Here is a 14,559-nt window from a genome sequence, read left to right on the forward strand (position 1 = left end):
GTGAACGTACGCGTCGCAATTACAGAGTTTTTCGAGTTCGAGGTTGAGAGTAACATATTTTCATACCTTTTTTTTTTTTGGATTTTTTTTTCATTTTTTCTATTTTTTCGCGCCGATCGTAAGAAGGAACATCGACGAGATGGGCATCGATGTTTCCGTCCTTTTCGTTTCGTTATCGCGCGGTGTGCTTGTGTAACTCTGATTGTTAAATACATATACAGTGTCTGATGTGCGTGTGTACGCGAGTTTTTCTCTAATCCTTTTTCAACTTCCTCTTTTTTTTTTTATTTTGTTGTTGTATAAGAAACGTATAACATTAGTAATTATAGGCATCTATAGTATTGCTTCTCGATTCAACGAATTTACGAAGATACCGGGCACGGTACAGGTGTGATCTACGTACACGTCGCGATGTCGCAACACGGTCAAACAAGCTGTTACTCGAATCGCCGGGAATAACGATCGAAAAATAGAATGCGCGCTTATTGCAGCCTCTTTCTTTTTTTTTTTGCGTCGTGCGCTCGTTCCTAGAGCGAGTTAGCCGATTCGCATTTTTATCTCCATTTTTAAAGGAAATTTCGAACGACCTTAGGTCTCGAGCGACACCAACATTCAATTTGAGTCGGGAGTCGCTTTGTCTAAATTATTCACACGCTCGCCGCCGGTAACATGGAAACGGTTTGAAATTTTTTGCCAACAAGAATTTATAGCATCTGCGTAAAGTAAATTGGATTTAGCGTCGGAGAGAATGTCGCTTTCTATGCGACGAGACCATCCTTTGGCGATTAGCGTGTAATATAATGGAGTTTTGCAGGATCGAGCGACAGCCAGTACCGTGTTCACGGAATCTCTATCCAAAAAATCGCACAAGTCCGCTCGAAGATGGTGGTACACGAACCTCTCGTCGAATGGCAGCTGCTGAAAAGTACCGTTTTTCGTGTGTATCTTTTCGCCTCGGGACTCTCCAATTATCGAAGCTCTCCCTTTCTCTTTCCCTTTAACGTCGTCTTCGTCTTTGTTCTGCACTCCCTTGTATACAAAGCTAACGACTACTTACTTAACATCGTGATTTTCTCCTGTCTTACCTTCTATCTTTATTTATTTACCTCTTTTTTTTCTTTTCGAACGTTTCTCCGTGTGTAGGTGTTACGTGTGTTTGAACGGTATTTTCTCTCGCTTAGTTCGTACTTTGTTTCTTGTGAACGCATTGAAAAAACACACGTGCGAACGCGTTTTACATTATGCAATCGTCTCGTCGTCGAGATCATCGTCATAATGTAAGAGATCATAACAATAGTACGTTGATTTAACGATAAGTTATCATTATTACTTTATAATGCGTTGTGTCGTTGTCTCTGAATAAGTCAAGTCGGTTCTTCCTCGCGAGTTACGCCGGTATTAATCTCCTCCGTCCTCGAACTTCGGGACACACCTTCCGTCCTCGCCTTCTGCTTCCTTACGGATTTCCCTGGCTCGAGCAAAAATCGGACGCTCGAATTGGAAAATTGGGACGCGAACGGTGTCCCGAGCTTCCAGGAGACACGGTTAACATCTCGTCTTCCGTTCATCCTTTTCGCTTGACGCGGTTACGTAGAACGAAACCATCACGAAAACTTTCTCGGTTATACTAAACGCGGGTCTAGGTTATACGCGAGACTATGTACATAGAGAAAAGAACGTTACATTTGTCGTATAATCTTAAACGTTTCGGCGCATATCGTACCTAACGCGTTACATTCTTTCTGATTTCTTCGGTTTGTCCTGCTTGAAACACTCGCCCGATAATTAAGTACCTAAGAAAGGTTCGTCAACTATCTTTTACATAATAATTGCACGCGTGTCTCGTTTCGACGGATCAATTGTACTTTGCTAGCGAGTACTACGATATTATACTTTCTAATTACAGTCAGATTTACCGAGATCGTCAATTACCAGCAACTTTCGTTGGCTCATCCGTCTCTTTGATAGAACGCTACGTTCGAGGGTGTCACGTCGAAAACAGACACGAGTCGCTAGATTCTCTTTTTTTTTTCTTTTTTTATTCAATCCTTTGTTCATTTTTTTTTTATCTTCACGATTACGATCGTCTATGAAACACGAATTAAGTAGATTTAAGTATTCGTTTATATCACTTGCCACGTGCCGCTTTACAGGCTTAGGGTGGCTTCAGGTAAAGGATGCGAAGGATAGAGCGATAAATCGCCTAGAATCGTGCGATGTTAGGTGCGTGTGCAAAGTGGAAGTGGAAAAACACTCGTTAAAGGGAATTAAGGAGATCGAAGATCAACAGTTCCGTACCAATGGAAAAGATCAAAAGAATCAAAGAACAAGAGAAAGTCTGGAGAGTATTCACGCGACTGATACATTTTCTATTTCTCTGAAAATCCATTCTCCGTTCTTACTTCCTTTTTATTTCTCGGACCGCGTTATTTTTCCTTCGATATAGCGAGAATCACAGAAGATTGTCACGCGTAGATTATGTTTTAGCATATCTCCGGATTACTCTTGTCTCGTTGGTTTCGAACACCGTCGAATTTTACCTTTCGAGGGGAACTGTACTTTTTCGTCTATCGCGTTTCAACAACTTGTGTTCGTGTTTTGCACGCATACACGCGACAACTGGTGGATGAACGTTTACGCTGGTGAAAAATCGTCGGTAAATGGCCTGAAGCAAATTTCACGGATTATCGAATACAAGAATACGCGAAGATCTCTCGCAAACGAAAGTTTGAAATATAAATTGAAAGTTTTATAGGAACTTACACTAAGTCGTTTCAAGTGAAATGGCCGATTTCTTAACGTTGAAAATAATATTAATCGTATTACGATTAAACGTACTCAATGTAAAAGGAAGCTATGATTATGGCAATTAAAATCATTAACCGATCATCGTTGAGAATATTTCGGTTCATTCATTATATTTATATTTAACGATCTAAATCAAGAAGCTTGAAGTTTTACAAAGAACGCACTCGAATTTCGATTTGACACACGATCTATCTTCGACAAAGTATCGTGTTGCATTTAATTAGCGTGAAATTTAAAATTGAATAACAAATGTCACGTATGATATATCATATAAATATAACGTATCATATGAATCATATATAAACGTCAAAATTACTTAACGACACTTTTAGCCGCTACCAATGAAATCAGCCATTTCACGTACGGCAACCGAACAGAAAATTATCTTTGACACAGTGTGCTAAGCATTGCTTACGCTTAAATTAAACTACATCGAATTAAATGGCACAGAAAGCTTTTAATCGATCGTTGAATCTTACACAGAAAGCTTGAACAACGTGTAACGCAATATGTACGTATAAGGGAGAAGAAAGGAAAAAAGACGAACTACTGAGACTAAAGCGTCAACATTGACTAGACAGTACATCGAACAACGTTTTATGTTGATCACATCGAGAAACAACAACGACACACGACATTAATCAACAGTAACGGTTACGACAGTAAGATATTATGTTTTTTTTTGTATTCGTTTTATTTGTTCGTTTTTACGTGACACATGCATTAAGTAGTCGTGACTTCAAAGAGAACAATCGAGCGTAGCGTAGGAGATACATCGAGCAAAGGGGCTATGAGACGACAGGCGGAGAGAAAACTTGTTACGATCAAAAGATGAGAGCAAAATAGTAAGAGCAAGAGAGAAAGAGAGAGGGAGGGAGGTACAGAAATAGTTAAAGAGAGCGTGGGGAATAGGAAAACAGTCTATGAGCTATACACTGCTGTCGTTCGAAGTTGTCTGGCTAACTCGATGTCCAATTAATTATTTTTTCTCCTGTTAATCGTAATCATAAGAACGGTCTGTCTCTAAAAACATTTCGCTTCGAGCTACGCTGAAACCCGTCTTCTTCTACACCGAAATCGTGCTTTCCATCAACTGGTTATTTAACTTGGTGTGTTCACGTTTGTATCGAAAATTCGCCACAAGAAAGAGAAAAAAAAAACGAAAAGAACGTACGAGCATATATATTCTCTAGAATCAATATAGATAATATAATGTATACATCTTTGGGTTAATAATCGAGTAATTGACTTCAAGTGTATATCAAGTAGATCGCGCAGGAGGATTAGAATATGCGAGACAGGTTATTATTTCTGTTGAATTCGGTCGGTTCAGGATGCCTGGACGCGGAGGAAATGGGCGCAGTTTGAAGGAACAAGGAGGATTAGGGTAAAATCGTTCTAGGTACTTTTAAAGCGTTTCCATCTAGTGGATCGATCGGTTACAGAGAGAAAGAATGCGAGTCTGCGGATCTTCGAAAATCATCGCGATATGTCGCACTATAATCTTCTGTACTTTCTTCGTCAGCGTTCGGCTCAGGTAGCAAAATACACGTTCTAGTTTGAACTCTATCTTTGGTCGAGTGATCCTCGAAGATCTCACGCGTGATAAGAGAAGATCCAACCAACGACATCGACATTGACATCGACAGACAAGAGAGAGGCAGGTAGCATGCACGTTGAGACACGAGACAGACTATACGTCAAGTACATTCAGATTCGAAGCACGTCCCGTCCGCTTCGCGTTCGTTTCTCGGTTGTCTCGTTCCGCCGCGTTCGACGATTAAAATTCGCCGTGGCTTCGCAAAAAGGCGCGATCGATATAACGTCTCCTCGGTCATTCTTTTTATTGAAAACGATTAAGGTAAAGGGAAAGAGAGAAGAAAAAAAGAAAAACAAAGGAAGGCATAAAATCGAATCTGTGTGCTCGTTCGCGCCAGCCTTAAGTCTCCGCTGAAACTTCTCTCGTAATTCTCGTCGAAGGGATATACAGCCGAACACTGGAAACATTGGAAAAGTTGTCGGTTTGTCTTTCGCGGACGAACAGCTGCCAAGAGGTATTTTACGACATTGAGACAGGAGAAAGTAGCGGAGCGCGCGGCGGTTTTCCAAAAGTTCGGACAGCGAGCAAGGAAGCTGTTCGTTGAATTTCTTCCCGCCGCGATTAGTTCTTTCGTGCTCGTTTGGAGAATTTAGCGATCGAGAAATCGCTTGGTTCGAGGAAAATCGATAACGACACTACCGATTTGCGTCGTTATTCGTAAATAATTATATAGTTGCCGAGGCAGTATGCCGCCGGATAAAATAGCGGGGCGTTAAAAGTTTGGAAATTTTTAATATCGTAAATTATTCTTTGCTCCCATTCACCCGAGATTCGAAGTTCGAAAAAGTATCGACGATATTATCGAATTTCGAGGAAAGTTTCTGGCAAAGTTAAGGCTGGCGTGCTGGCCTTTTCGATGGTCGAATTTGCGTCGCGGAGTTTGGCAAACGGGAAAGATCCGCGAACGTGCTTGCGGAACGACTGATAATCGTCGACTAGAAGAGCCGCGTTACGTTTATACATCGAGAAACAGCAGAGTGCACATAGAAAGCTGACATGCGTTCGTCTCTATAGCAAAACGTTTGGACAGAAGGCCTTCCGACTTCTCATTTTCGACTGACGTTTAAGTTGCCTTTTCTTTTTCAACTGGGACGCGGTCCTAGATGTAACACACTTATCTCGATGAGACGAGGAAAGCTTTTTCCAATCTTTCCTCTTCTCCCGTCGGATCCTGCTTCATCTGCTTCTTTTTAATTTCTCTTCGTCCGAGCAATTGGAATTCTTTTTTTTCCCGACACCCGATGGATCTTTCCTCGCGTGTATCGCGGCATATCGTCGAGAAATGTTTTCCTAATCCGAGTGATCAAGTATGATAGAGCGCGTGTTAGGAGAATATATCGCGAATTCGCAAAGAAATCAGAGGATAGCTGTTGCTTCAGAGTCAGAATCAATTGAGAGATTTTGAGAAGACTCGATAGATAAGAAGAAGATGTATAAGAATATATAGATCGGTACCAGAACGAGGAACGATATCGAACATAAAAAAAGTACACTTTCGTATCATCTCGTCACTCATACAAAAAACGACGTCACGCGTTAAATGGCACGTTCTTCCTCTTCGTGCTTTCATTCTCCGTCGCAGCTTCGTCTGGCATTATCCGCCCTATACATATACCAACTCAGAACGTTTTACGACATATACGCAAGAATCTATGTTACAAGATACATTTTAATTTAAACAGAGTTATCCTCTCAGTCTCTTCATTAAACGTAGATCTTCCGATCGAAGGAACAAGAAACGTTTGCTTGCTCGACGAAATGTTTCCTTTATTACTTTTCCTCCCCCTGTTTCCAATTAGTCTCTAAGTATATCGCAATGGTATCGTGCGTGAGCATTTTTTAGTTTCTTGTTAATTCTGTATATGTATAAGGCTCGCGTTACTTGCCGGCAGTCGATGCTCTGTCCATCCCGTCCATCATCGTTTACGCGTCGTCCATCATGCACAACGTGTTTGTCGCGGACGAACAAGCACGATGAAAGACCGGTGAACCGCTTCGAGAAAGGATGAAACAATGGCTACTTTGCTCGAACGTTTCCGGCGGTAACACCTGAAAACTCCTTGCTAAGAACAGTCTCGATCGTCGAATCGCGACACTTCTCTATCCTGTTCTAAGATCGTTCACGAGCGAACATATAAATCAGTTTTCTCTTCCTTTCTCTAACAATTAACCTACTATATAATTACACTCGATAGAAACGCACCGTATAAACGTGAAAGAAAGGCATTTCTTTAGTACTTTTTTTTTCTTTTTTTTCTTATTTGTTTGCATTTAAACGCGAGAGTCAGTGCTGCTCGATTCGTCGAGCTATTCTTAACGAAGCGCACATGTTAAAATGTTTTCTCGTTTTGTCGATTTTTTCCGTTTTTTCTTTTTTTTTCTTTTTTTTGGTCTAATAACCACTTTATATTTTTTCGTCACTTTTGTCGGCAATGTGTCTCCTAACTAATTGTCCCTAAGAATCGCTCAGGTGTTACGCGTTTCGCTACGGATCGATCGCGATCGAGCTATATCGCCGAGAGGTAATCGGAAAAAATTCGAATTTGGACGGAAGGGAGAGCAAGGGCCGCCGGTTACTCTTGTTTTTTCTCATTACTCGTTTCCTATGTTAATTCTTTTTTTTTTCTCTTCGTTTCTCTCTCTCTCAGCAATCCATCTCCGTCTTGCGTTCAGCTCTTGGTCTCTTGACTCTAGTTTCTCGTGGCCCTCGATCCTTGTCTTAACTTGTTTCTAAATATAAACATTTAATGGCAACAATAATAAGAACAATGACCGCGGTAATAAACTATGAGAATAATTAATAACTCGAATAATAATAATGACTCCCTCCTTTCTGATCTCCTTGTTATTGAACAGCCGTCGAACGAACTAGTGACTACGTAACTCTGCTACCGGTAGTTTCCTTTTTTTTTTTTTACCACTATTCGAAAAATTCACTAGAAACTTAGGTACTAAGTTTTTACGTCTTTTTTTTTACTTCTTTCATTTTTCTTATTTATATATATATAATATATTTCTTTATTTATATTTATATATATATATAGGTATATTTATATGCACGCGCCCTTCGACTCCTCACGTCTCATTTACGCCATGATATTCGTGCGATATCCGAAGAGACTTTGATCGATCCAATCATTTTCCTTTCTCTTCTTCTCTCTCTCTCTCTCTCTGTTTTTTACGTTTCATCTTATTTCTTGCCGAGATTTCTTTCCGATATTTCATTTTCTTTCTTCGAGTCGTAACGCATATACGAATTCTCACGGATCTTATACTTTGCATTTTCTCCTTTTCTTAACTTCGATCGTCTCTGTCCTTCTTCCTTCTTCGAATCGTAAGGCGTAAACGAACTCTCGCCGATCTCGTACTTCCTACGTTCTCACGTCTGCCGCAGTTTTCTTTATCCCGTCATCGTCCTCGTTTAACATCGTCCCCGTCTTCCTCGTTTCTTTTCCCTATGAATTTTCATGCGTAATGCCTCTAGTAGATCCTCTTCGTTTGTATCGATTCTGAAATTCCTCTGGATTCGTCGCTTCACCATCGACATCCTAGATCCTCGCCGAGCTTCGAATCTCTAGATCGTCTCGACTTGCTTCTTGCCCTGCCTGCAATTTCCAAGATCACTCGAGTCAATTAACAACGCTATCGACGATGATCTCTCGAATTTAATCCGTCGAATTCGTCTCGTTCCATCCACTCGTTCTCAACGATGACACGTCCTTCTCACACGATGGCAATGTTGATCGAAGCTCGTAACTCTTCTCTTGTTTGGTCGATGCGCTCGTTTCTGAAGATCGTTCCGCGCGTACCCTCGTAGAAAATCTAATTCGATGGTCGTTGGAGGACCGAGGACGGGCGATGGGCGTTGGTTGCGGTGTCTCGAGCGATTGTCGCTTCTCTCGACGCTTTCTAAGGGACGACTGGCCAATTCGAATCCCGAATCGATCTACGCTCGAACAACACGACGACGACGATTACGACGGCAACGACGACGACGCTGGTAGTGAGTTTCCGTATCGCTCTTTCCTTTCGCTTCTCCAATAACACGTCAGATCTCGCTCGTTCTCTTCCTCGTGATGTCGTAGGGGCTGAGAGGCGGATGCGGCTCTGGTAGCACATGATGCACCACCCTCCTTACCGACCGCTTCAAGGGTGTAGGTAGGCTTATTGGAGATCGCATTTACCTTCCAGTACTTGCGCTTTGATCTCTTGTATATGCGTGTCTAACGCGTTCTTGATTTCTGGAACAAACGAACGTTCATGTATTATATTGTATATATAGCGTGTCGCAAGATACGTGGCGGATATTTGTAGGATTCATTCTAGATATCAATGAAAGCGATGAAAAGAGTTCACGCACAAAGATGTCGTTCCAGGCTTGTCTTTCAAGTTGTAAACGATTTCACTTTACGCTAGAAGTATACTCGTATCGTTGAATCAGATGACGAATCTCTCTATCTTATTCATACTTCGTGAGTAGAATTTCAAAGTCTGCCGCTTTACGTTTCGTGGATACGCTTTTTATGTTTAATAAAATTTGAGTATTGCATATGAATTATAGACTTTACGTTAGCTTGTAGTTTTGCGTTTCATACAGCGGAGAATAGAAGAAAGTTTAGAAAATAAGAAATATGGAACGACATCATAAAACAACAACGAATAAGTACAATATGTATATCATAGAATAAACGACTATTACCAATACGATAAAAAAATCTTTAATAAAAAAGTTTCTACAATTCACGGTGTATCGTTTTTAAACTTTCTTTCATCCGCAACTGTACGCCAGTTACTTCTTACTTTCGTTACACGAAATACCAAGTTAAACGATACTCCATCGCATCGTTTTACTATCATTGACATTTGTCCAATCGCGAAACAGGTATAATAATTATCGTAAGATTTTTGATAGTGCGAGGGTGTACAGTTTCACGAGGTATCCTCTTGGCATTGTACTACGATTTCCGATATTCTCTGTATTTTATTCAGCCCCGTGTATAAATGAGTATGCGTGCGCTACAATGTCCCAGTTTAGTTACAAAAGAATGGAAAAACGCAAATGAACGACTACACGGCTGAAAGTTGGCTGGCAGTTTTTCAAGCTCTCTCAATTACGAGACATCGATTTCGCCGTGAAACTGAACGAGGATCGTGGCATGCGACCGGCTTCTGTTGAATTTACTCAGAAACCGAGTGGAGGATTACAGTTGTTTGATTTCTAGCCAAGGCTCGTTAACCCTTCATCGATCATCCCTTGCCGTGTCTGAGCGCCACTGCATTAATTCGTCAGGCAGCTCCACTCGGTGAACGTGTACCGTGAATTTGTAGCTTCTCGTTCTTAACCCCGTTCCATGGCCATGGTTTCCCTGGCCAACCTCTTCGCGAAGGGTCGTGTGTACAGAGTGTGATGAGCGAATGCAATTGACTCGTGTACATACTTGTAATCTCGTCCTCGTCTTCCGCCTCGGCTTCTGCAGCCAATTCCTCTGGCGTCTTCTTCTTGCGCATCAAAGGATTCGGCTCTTCTTGGGTCATTTCTTGTACTTCTTCTCGCTTCTTTATGTTATACTGAAACGGAAAAACGAGAAGCGAGTGAACAAAAGGTGGATTACCGGCTACAAAAGAACGCGTTTGTACTTGGTGAAAAAACTCGCGACACACGTAAGCTTTCCTTTTATCTTTTCGCCTGACAAAGACTTTTCAATTAAGGAGGTACCGAAAAATCGAAATCTTTTAAACAGTACTTTTAATATTCCAGAGGTGTGGAATATCGTACGAAAGTCCTTTTCATTTATCTTATTATTTCACGAAGACTTTCTCATTAACAAGATACATAAGTCTTGTACGTTTATGTATCGTTTCAAGTTTCTCGAAGCTTTCAAAAGGGATTCTACTTGCGAACGAAGAAATTGAGAAAATCGAGTAAAATAGAATGTCGAGTCCAGTTCGACGTAGAGATCTTGCAACTACTTGTAAGAAAAGTTGCCAAATTTTATTTATGCTTAAACGTCTGAAGGTGTAGCCTCCCAATCGATTAAAAAATAGACTATAGAGATAGTAATATACGTTTCACCAAGTCGGAGCACGAATTCGACAAGTTTTACGAGTCACGTAACAAATGCTCTTCGCTCGATATCTGTTGGGTCGTCGTTTAAATCCTATTCTACGTTAATCCTGATCCACGTCCGTCTGCGTAGTTAAACGAAACGTACTTACACGAGCGTTTACGATGGATGATCTTCAAACGAAACAACGTTTCGTACGAACGTTCGGTCTGTGTTTTGTTTTGCTATTGACTTTCTGTGAAGCAAGCGGAGAGGAAACGCGCGGGACCCGTTAACGAGTATTCCGGTCAGATTTTCTTTGACGCGATAGACAGATACCTTTGACCAAAGTGCGAGAAGCTCAGTCGCGAAGTTTTCTCGATCGAAGTTGGCGCACCGCTACGTAGCCACGTTGAAGACACTCGACGACAGTATATTTCCAAACTTCGCTAACAAGAAAGTTGTAGTAACGCGACGAAGTAGCCGAGAGCGACAACCTTTCTTTCAGACTTTAACATCGAAAGCGTTTTAAAGGAGGTGTCATCCCCTCGTGCCTCGAATTTAATGAACAACGACAGCCACAAAAACATCGGCGACGTAAAAAGTTATCTCACGACCAAATATCGATTTATGTGCGATCCTATCGAGAAGCCTTTGGCTGTTCCCATTAATTTACAAGGAAACACCGCGAATGGCCCTGGATGACTTCTATTTAGACGGAACTTTTCCTGTACATTTTCCGTAACTTTAAACTTGCCATAAGAGCATAAATATCCGTCTAGTCGTGACTTCTGTTGCCGCGAATATCACATGTCGTATTGTCAGCGATATTTCGAGTCGCGACGCTAGTATCATAAATCGAAAACATTGTCTGCTGACATTTTCTAATAACTGTCATTTGTTGCCGTTCACGATCTTTGCTTTTACCATTTCCACAGTCACGGTGGCATGAAATCGGAATGGTCAGATTACGGAAGAATCGTTTTCGGACAATCGGCTTAAAACTCAAACAGTCAATCGCGTCCATCACACGGAGCATCGACGCGCGGCTATTAGCCAGCTCTCACGCAGTGTTCCGTAATCGTATTAGCTGGACAATTTCAATCTCGGCTTCGTATCATCGAATCTGCCTCATGATTTCGAGGATCTGCAACAGGAGATCGGCACGTAACAACATACCCGCGCCGCCGTACCCCTATTTACACTAGATTGTCTAGTTGCATCGAACCGCAATGACGGCTGCACCCGCTCGCTACCTAGCTACATGCAGCGAGTAACTCAGCTTTGTATCCACGCCACTCTTGTCGGCAGACAATGAGCCCGATTGCGGTACAAGCCAGACACGTGATCGGCTGTACGGGTGCCGGTTGCCTCTATCGTGGCATTGTAACCGACCGTGGAATACGCGTATTGCGGCTATATCTACAAACACTATAAATTCTCCGTCTGTTTCGTTGTTGTTCTCCGTTGTTCGGCCCTCTCGTTTCCCTTTTTGCAAAGGCTTTTCGCGTTTTGTCCCGAGTCTCGTATCGCTCTTTTGTTACCGCGCCATGCGACTACACGCGTCTTTCACTAGACGCGCTGTCCGATTCGATATCGTTGTCACGAGGGATTTTCTGCGAAAAACTTTGCCCAATCAAAATTCAGACGCATATTTCACTGGCTGTTCTGCTACGAAATAATAACAAATTGGAATTCATTTTTCTGTAACATTTATCATTGGAATCTTACGGGAAGAGATGAAATTCCAGGGCTGTAAAGGTTTCGCCTTACTTAGATATTCTGTTTCACTCGGTTTTCTTCGATTTCAACGTATAAAACCTTTTCTTTTGTATCATAGCGTGACTCGATAGAAGTACGTCGACGTGAATACGCGATTGGTTAGGAAATGTGAAAATGTGATAAGAAACGAAGTGTTTGAAATCATATCGACCAGCAACGTCTCCAGGTAACACTGAATTATATTCGCTGGGAAAAGCTAGTTTATTTCTTGCCTCATATCCGCAGATCCAATATAACGGAATAGTTTATTCTATTTTATCGAAAGTACAATAAAATGAAATTGTAACCACGAACAATGCACGGCTTTCTCTCTTATTTTCAATCGGTTCGACAATTCCACTTCCCATACTTCTAATCGTATCTTGTCCCTTTGTATCTCGCGTCTCGTACGTGTAGAAATCTCGTAAGGTGGTTTCACAGTGGTGAACACAGTGTACATATAAATATGTATCGACTTACGCAGTTTTCTTCGAACTCGAGTCACAGAACTAAAATAACGCATCTAAACACGAGCAACGAAAGTTTACAGGTCGATTTACAGAAAGATTTTCGCGACATTTTCGAACAAAAGTTGCAGTAGTCTGACAGTGGTGGTTCGACCGTATCACGAGGGCGGAGGGACGAGTATATTTAGAAATAGGAAAAGTTGATTGGGTTTATTTAATTAGCGTAGTAGAAATTCGGTTTGCTCTGGGCTAACGGGTATTGCCGATAAATCTGTCTCTCTTTGTTTTTCCGCTGTTCCGTTCCATTAGCAACGCGGCCGTTCGTAATGGGTGTACAGTGGCGCGTCCCAGGCACCGTGAAGCCGCGCGAAGGAGACAGATAGCGCGTGTACAAACGGCGGTCCAGTCTCCCAACGATGTCAAATGTGATGCACCGATCCTGACGTTAATTAATGCTTCTCGACACGCACCGCGCGCCTCTGCGATACAACGTTTACGAGCGCGTCTCACGTGGAATTTCAAATTCGTGACGTTACGTTTGCGTCAAGGAACTCCTTTTAATTATCGGCCCCTGCCTCTCGACCCTCTGGTTTTTTTTAATCCTAAAAGTTGAGCAATCCCAGGGACTCGTAACACTTTGCATAATTGCGACGCACTCGCGCGTATCACGGCCGGAAGTCTTCAAACGTTCTTTCGCCACGGGTGCTACGTTCTGTGATTTGTATGCTCGTGTTGGATGGCTGCATCTGTATGTGTGTCCTAGACGCATCTGCAAGCCACGTCGCATTGCGACATTTTTACCCAGCACATTTTTAGTAACCGGTTTCCTTGTTAAAAACTAGTTCAAGAAGCGTTACGCCGTATGTCTAATGGTATGTTTTGGTTATAATATGACGTACTGGTTCAACGATACGGAGTTAGAAGTTCGAAGTGCGTACGAATGCTAAGTTCAGCACGTTGCCAGATCCGTTGTTACGTGTATGGTATGTGTACGTATAAAGATGTACACAGAAGATGTGATAATTATCCGAGATTATTAGGAAAACGATTGAATATCCATCAATATAACGACATACACACTCGTTGATAAGTATTACGACATCTGCTAATGCAGAACGTGGTAATTAATCTGGCAATTAATTAAACGAATTAAATAGGAGATTCATAGCAATTTGGTGAAAATTTACGGATAATAAATATAAGGAAGCATCTAATGGTACAAACGTGGATATCTACCAGTGACGAATCGGTATTTTTTAATAAGACGATGACTATGAAAAAGGCGAGAAAGCTTGGTTTTACCTAAAGTAAATGGATTTTCGCGAAACCAGTTATATTTATGGTATCTCAACATCGTTCGATGGTAACACGTGTTCGTAACAGCGGAAACTTTGCGAACGTTGTCAAATCCCTAGTTCGCAATGTTGTCTAGCTATCTTGTTACAGCATTAGTATTCGCGCAGTTTCTGTCTCTCACAATCAGCCTAATTGTCACGTGACGGTGCGAGCGCGGTACAAGCATCGCTGGTTACGAAGCAAACGCAACTATTTGTAAATTGTTCGTTGTTGAATCCCGGGGGGGGAGGGTAACAGTCGAACCACGTTTCCATGTGTATTTCGAGCACGACAGAGGCGAAAGATCGATTTTTCGTTGAACGGGAACAGTTTTCATTAATTACATCGCTGGAAATTACGATTTCTTTATACAAGCGTGTCACTCGCGCCGTGATTTCATTTCTAAAGGAATTCGACGCGCAATGACATCGCGATATTCTCATCAACTTTTGTAACTGGCGAATCGCCGGTGCGTGTTCAATTTTCAATTTCTGCCGAATCATGACTATTTTTCACGATCAGCGAATATTTCTGTCGCGTTGTT

The 14,559-nt window shown here is 41.8% G+C and overlaps 1 protein-coding gene across 3 annotated transcripts in view; it reads right to left on the bottom strand.

Annotated features, from left to right (window-relative positions):
* Positions 1-4,849: 4,849 nt before the first annotated feature.
* LOC117209904 (complexin) overlaps positions 4,850-14,559 on the bottom strand; it is a 320,967-nt gene continuing 311,257 nt past the window's right edge. For all 3 annotated transcript variants that reach the window (XM_033452363.1, XM_033452364.1, XM_033452365.1), the window contains 2 exons: positions 9,847-9,976; positions 4,850-8,649 (listed from right to left, as the gene is read on the bottom strand). In XM_033452363.1, coding sequence (XP_033308254.1) covers positions 8,573-8,649; positions 9,847-9,976 — 207 coding nt within the window. In that variant the 3' untranslated portion in view covers positions 4,850-8,572. The remainder of the gene's footprint in view (positions 8,650-9,846; positions 9,977-14,559) is intronic.

Source organism: Bombus bifarius, unplaced genomic scaffold (assembly GCF_011952205.1).
Source record: "Bombus bifarius isolate JDL3187 unplaced genomic scaffold, Bbif_JDL3187 scf7180000008194, whole genome shotgun sequence".
Taxonomy (NCBI): Eukaryota; Metazoa; Arthropoda; class Insecta; order Hymenoptera; family Apidae; genus Bombus; species Bombus bifarius.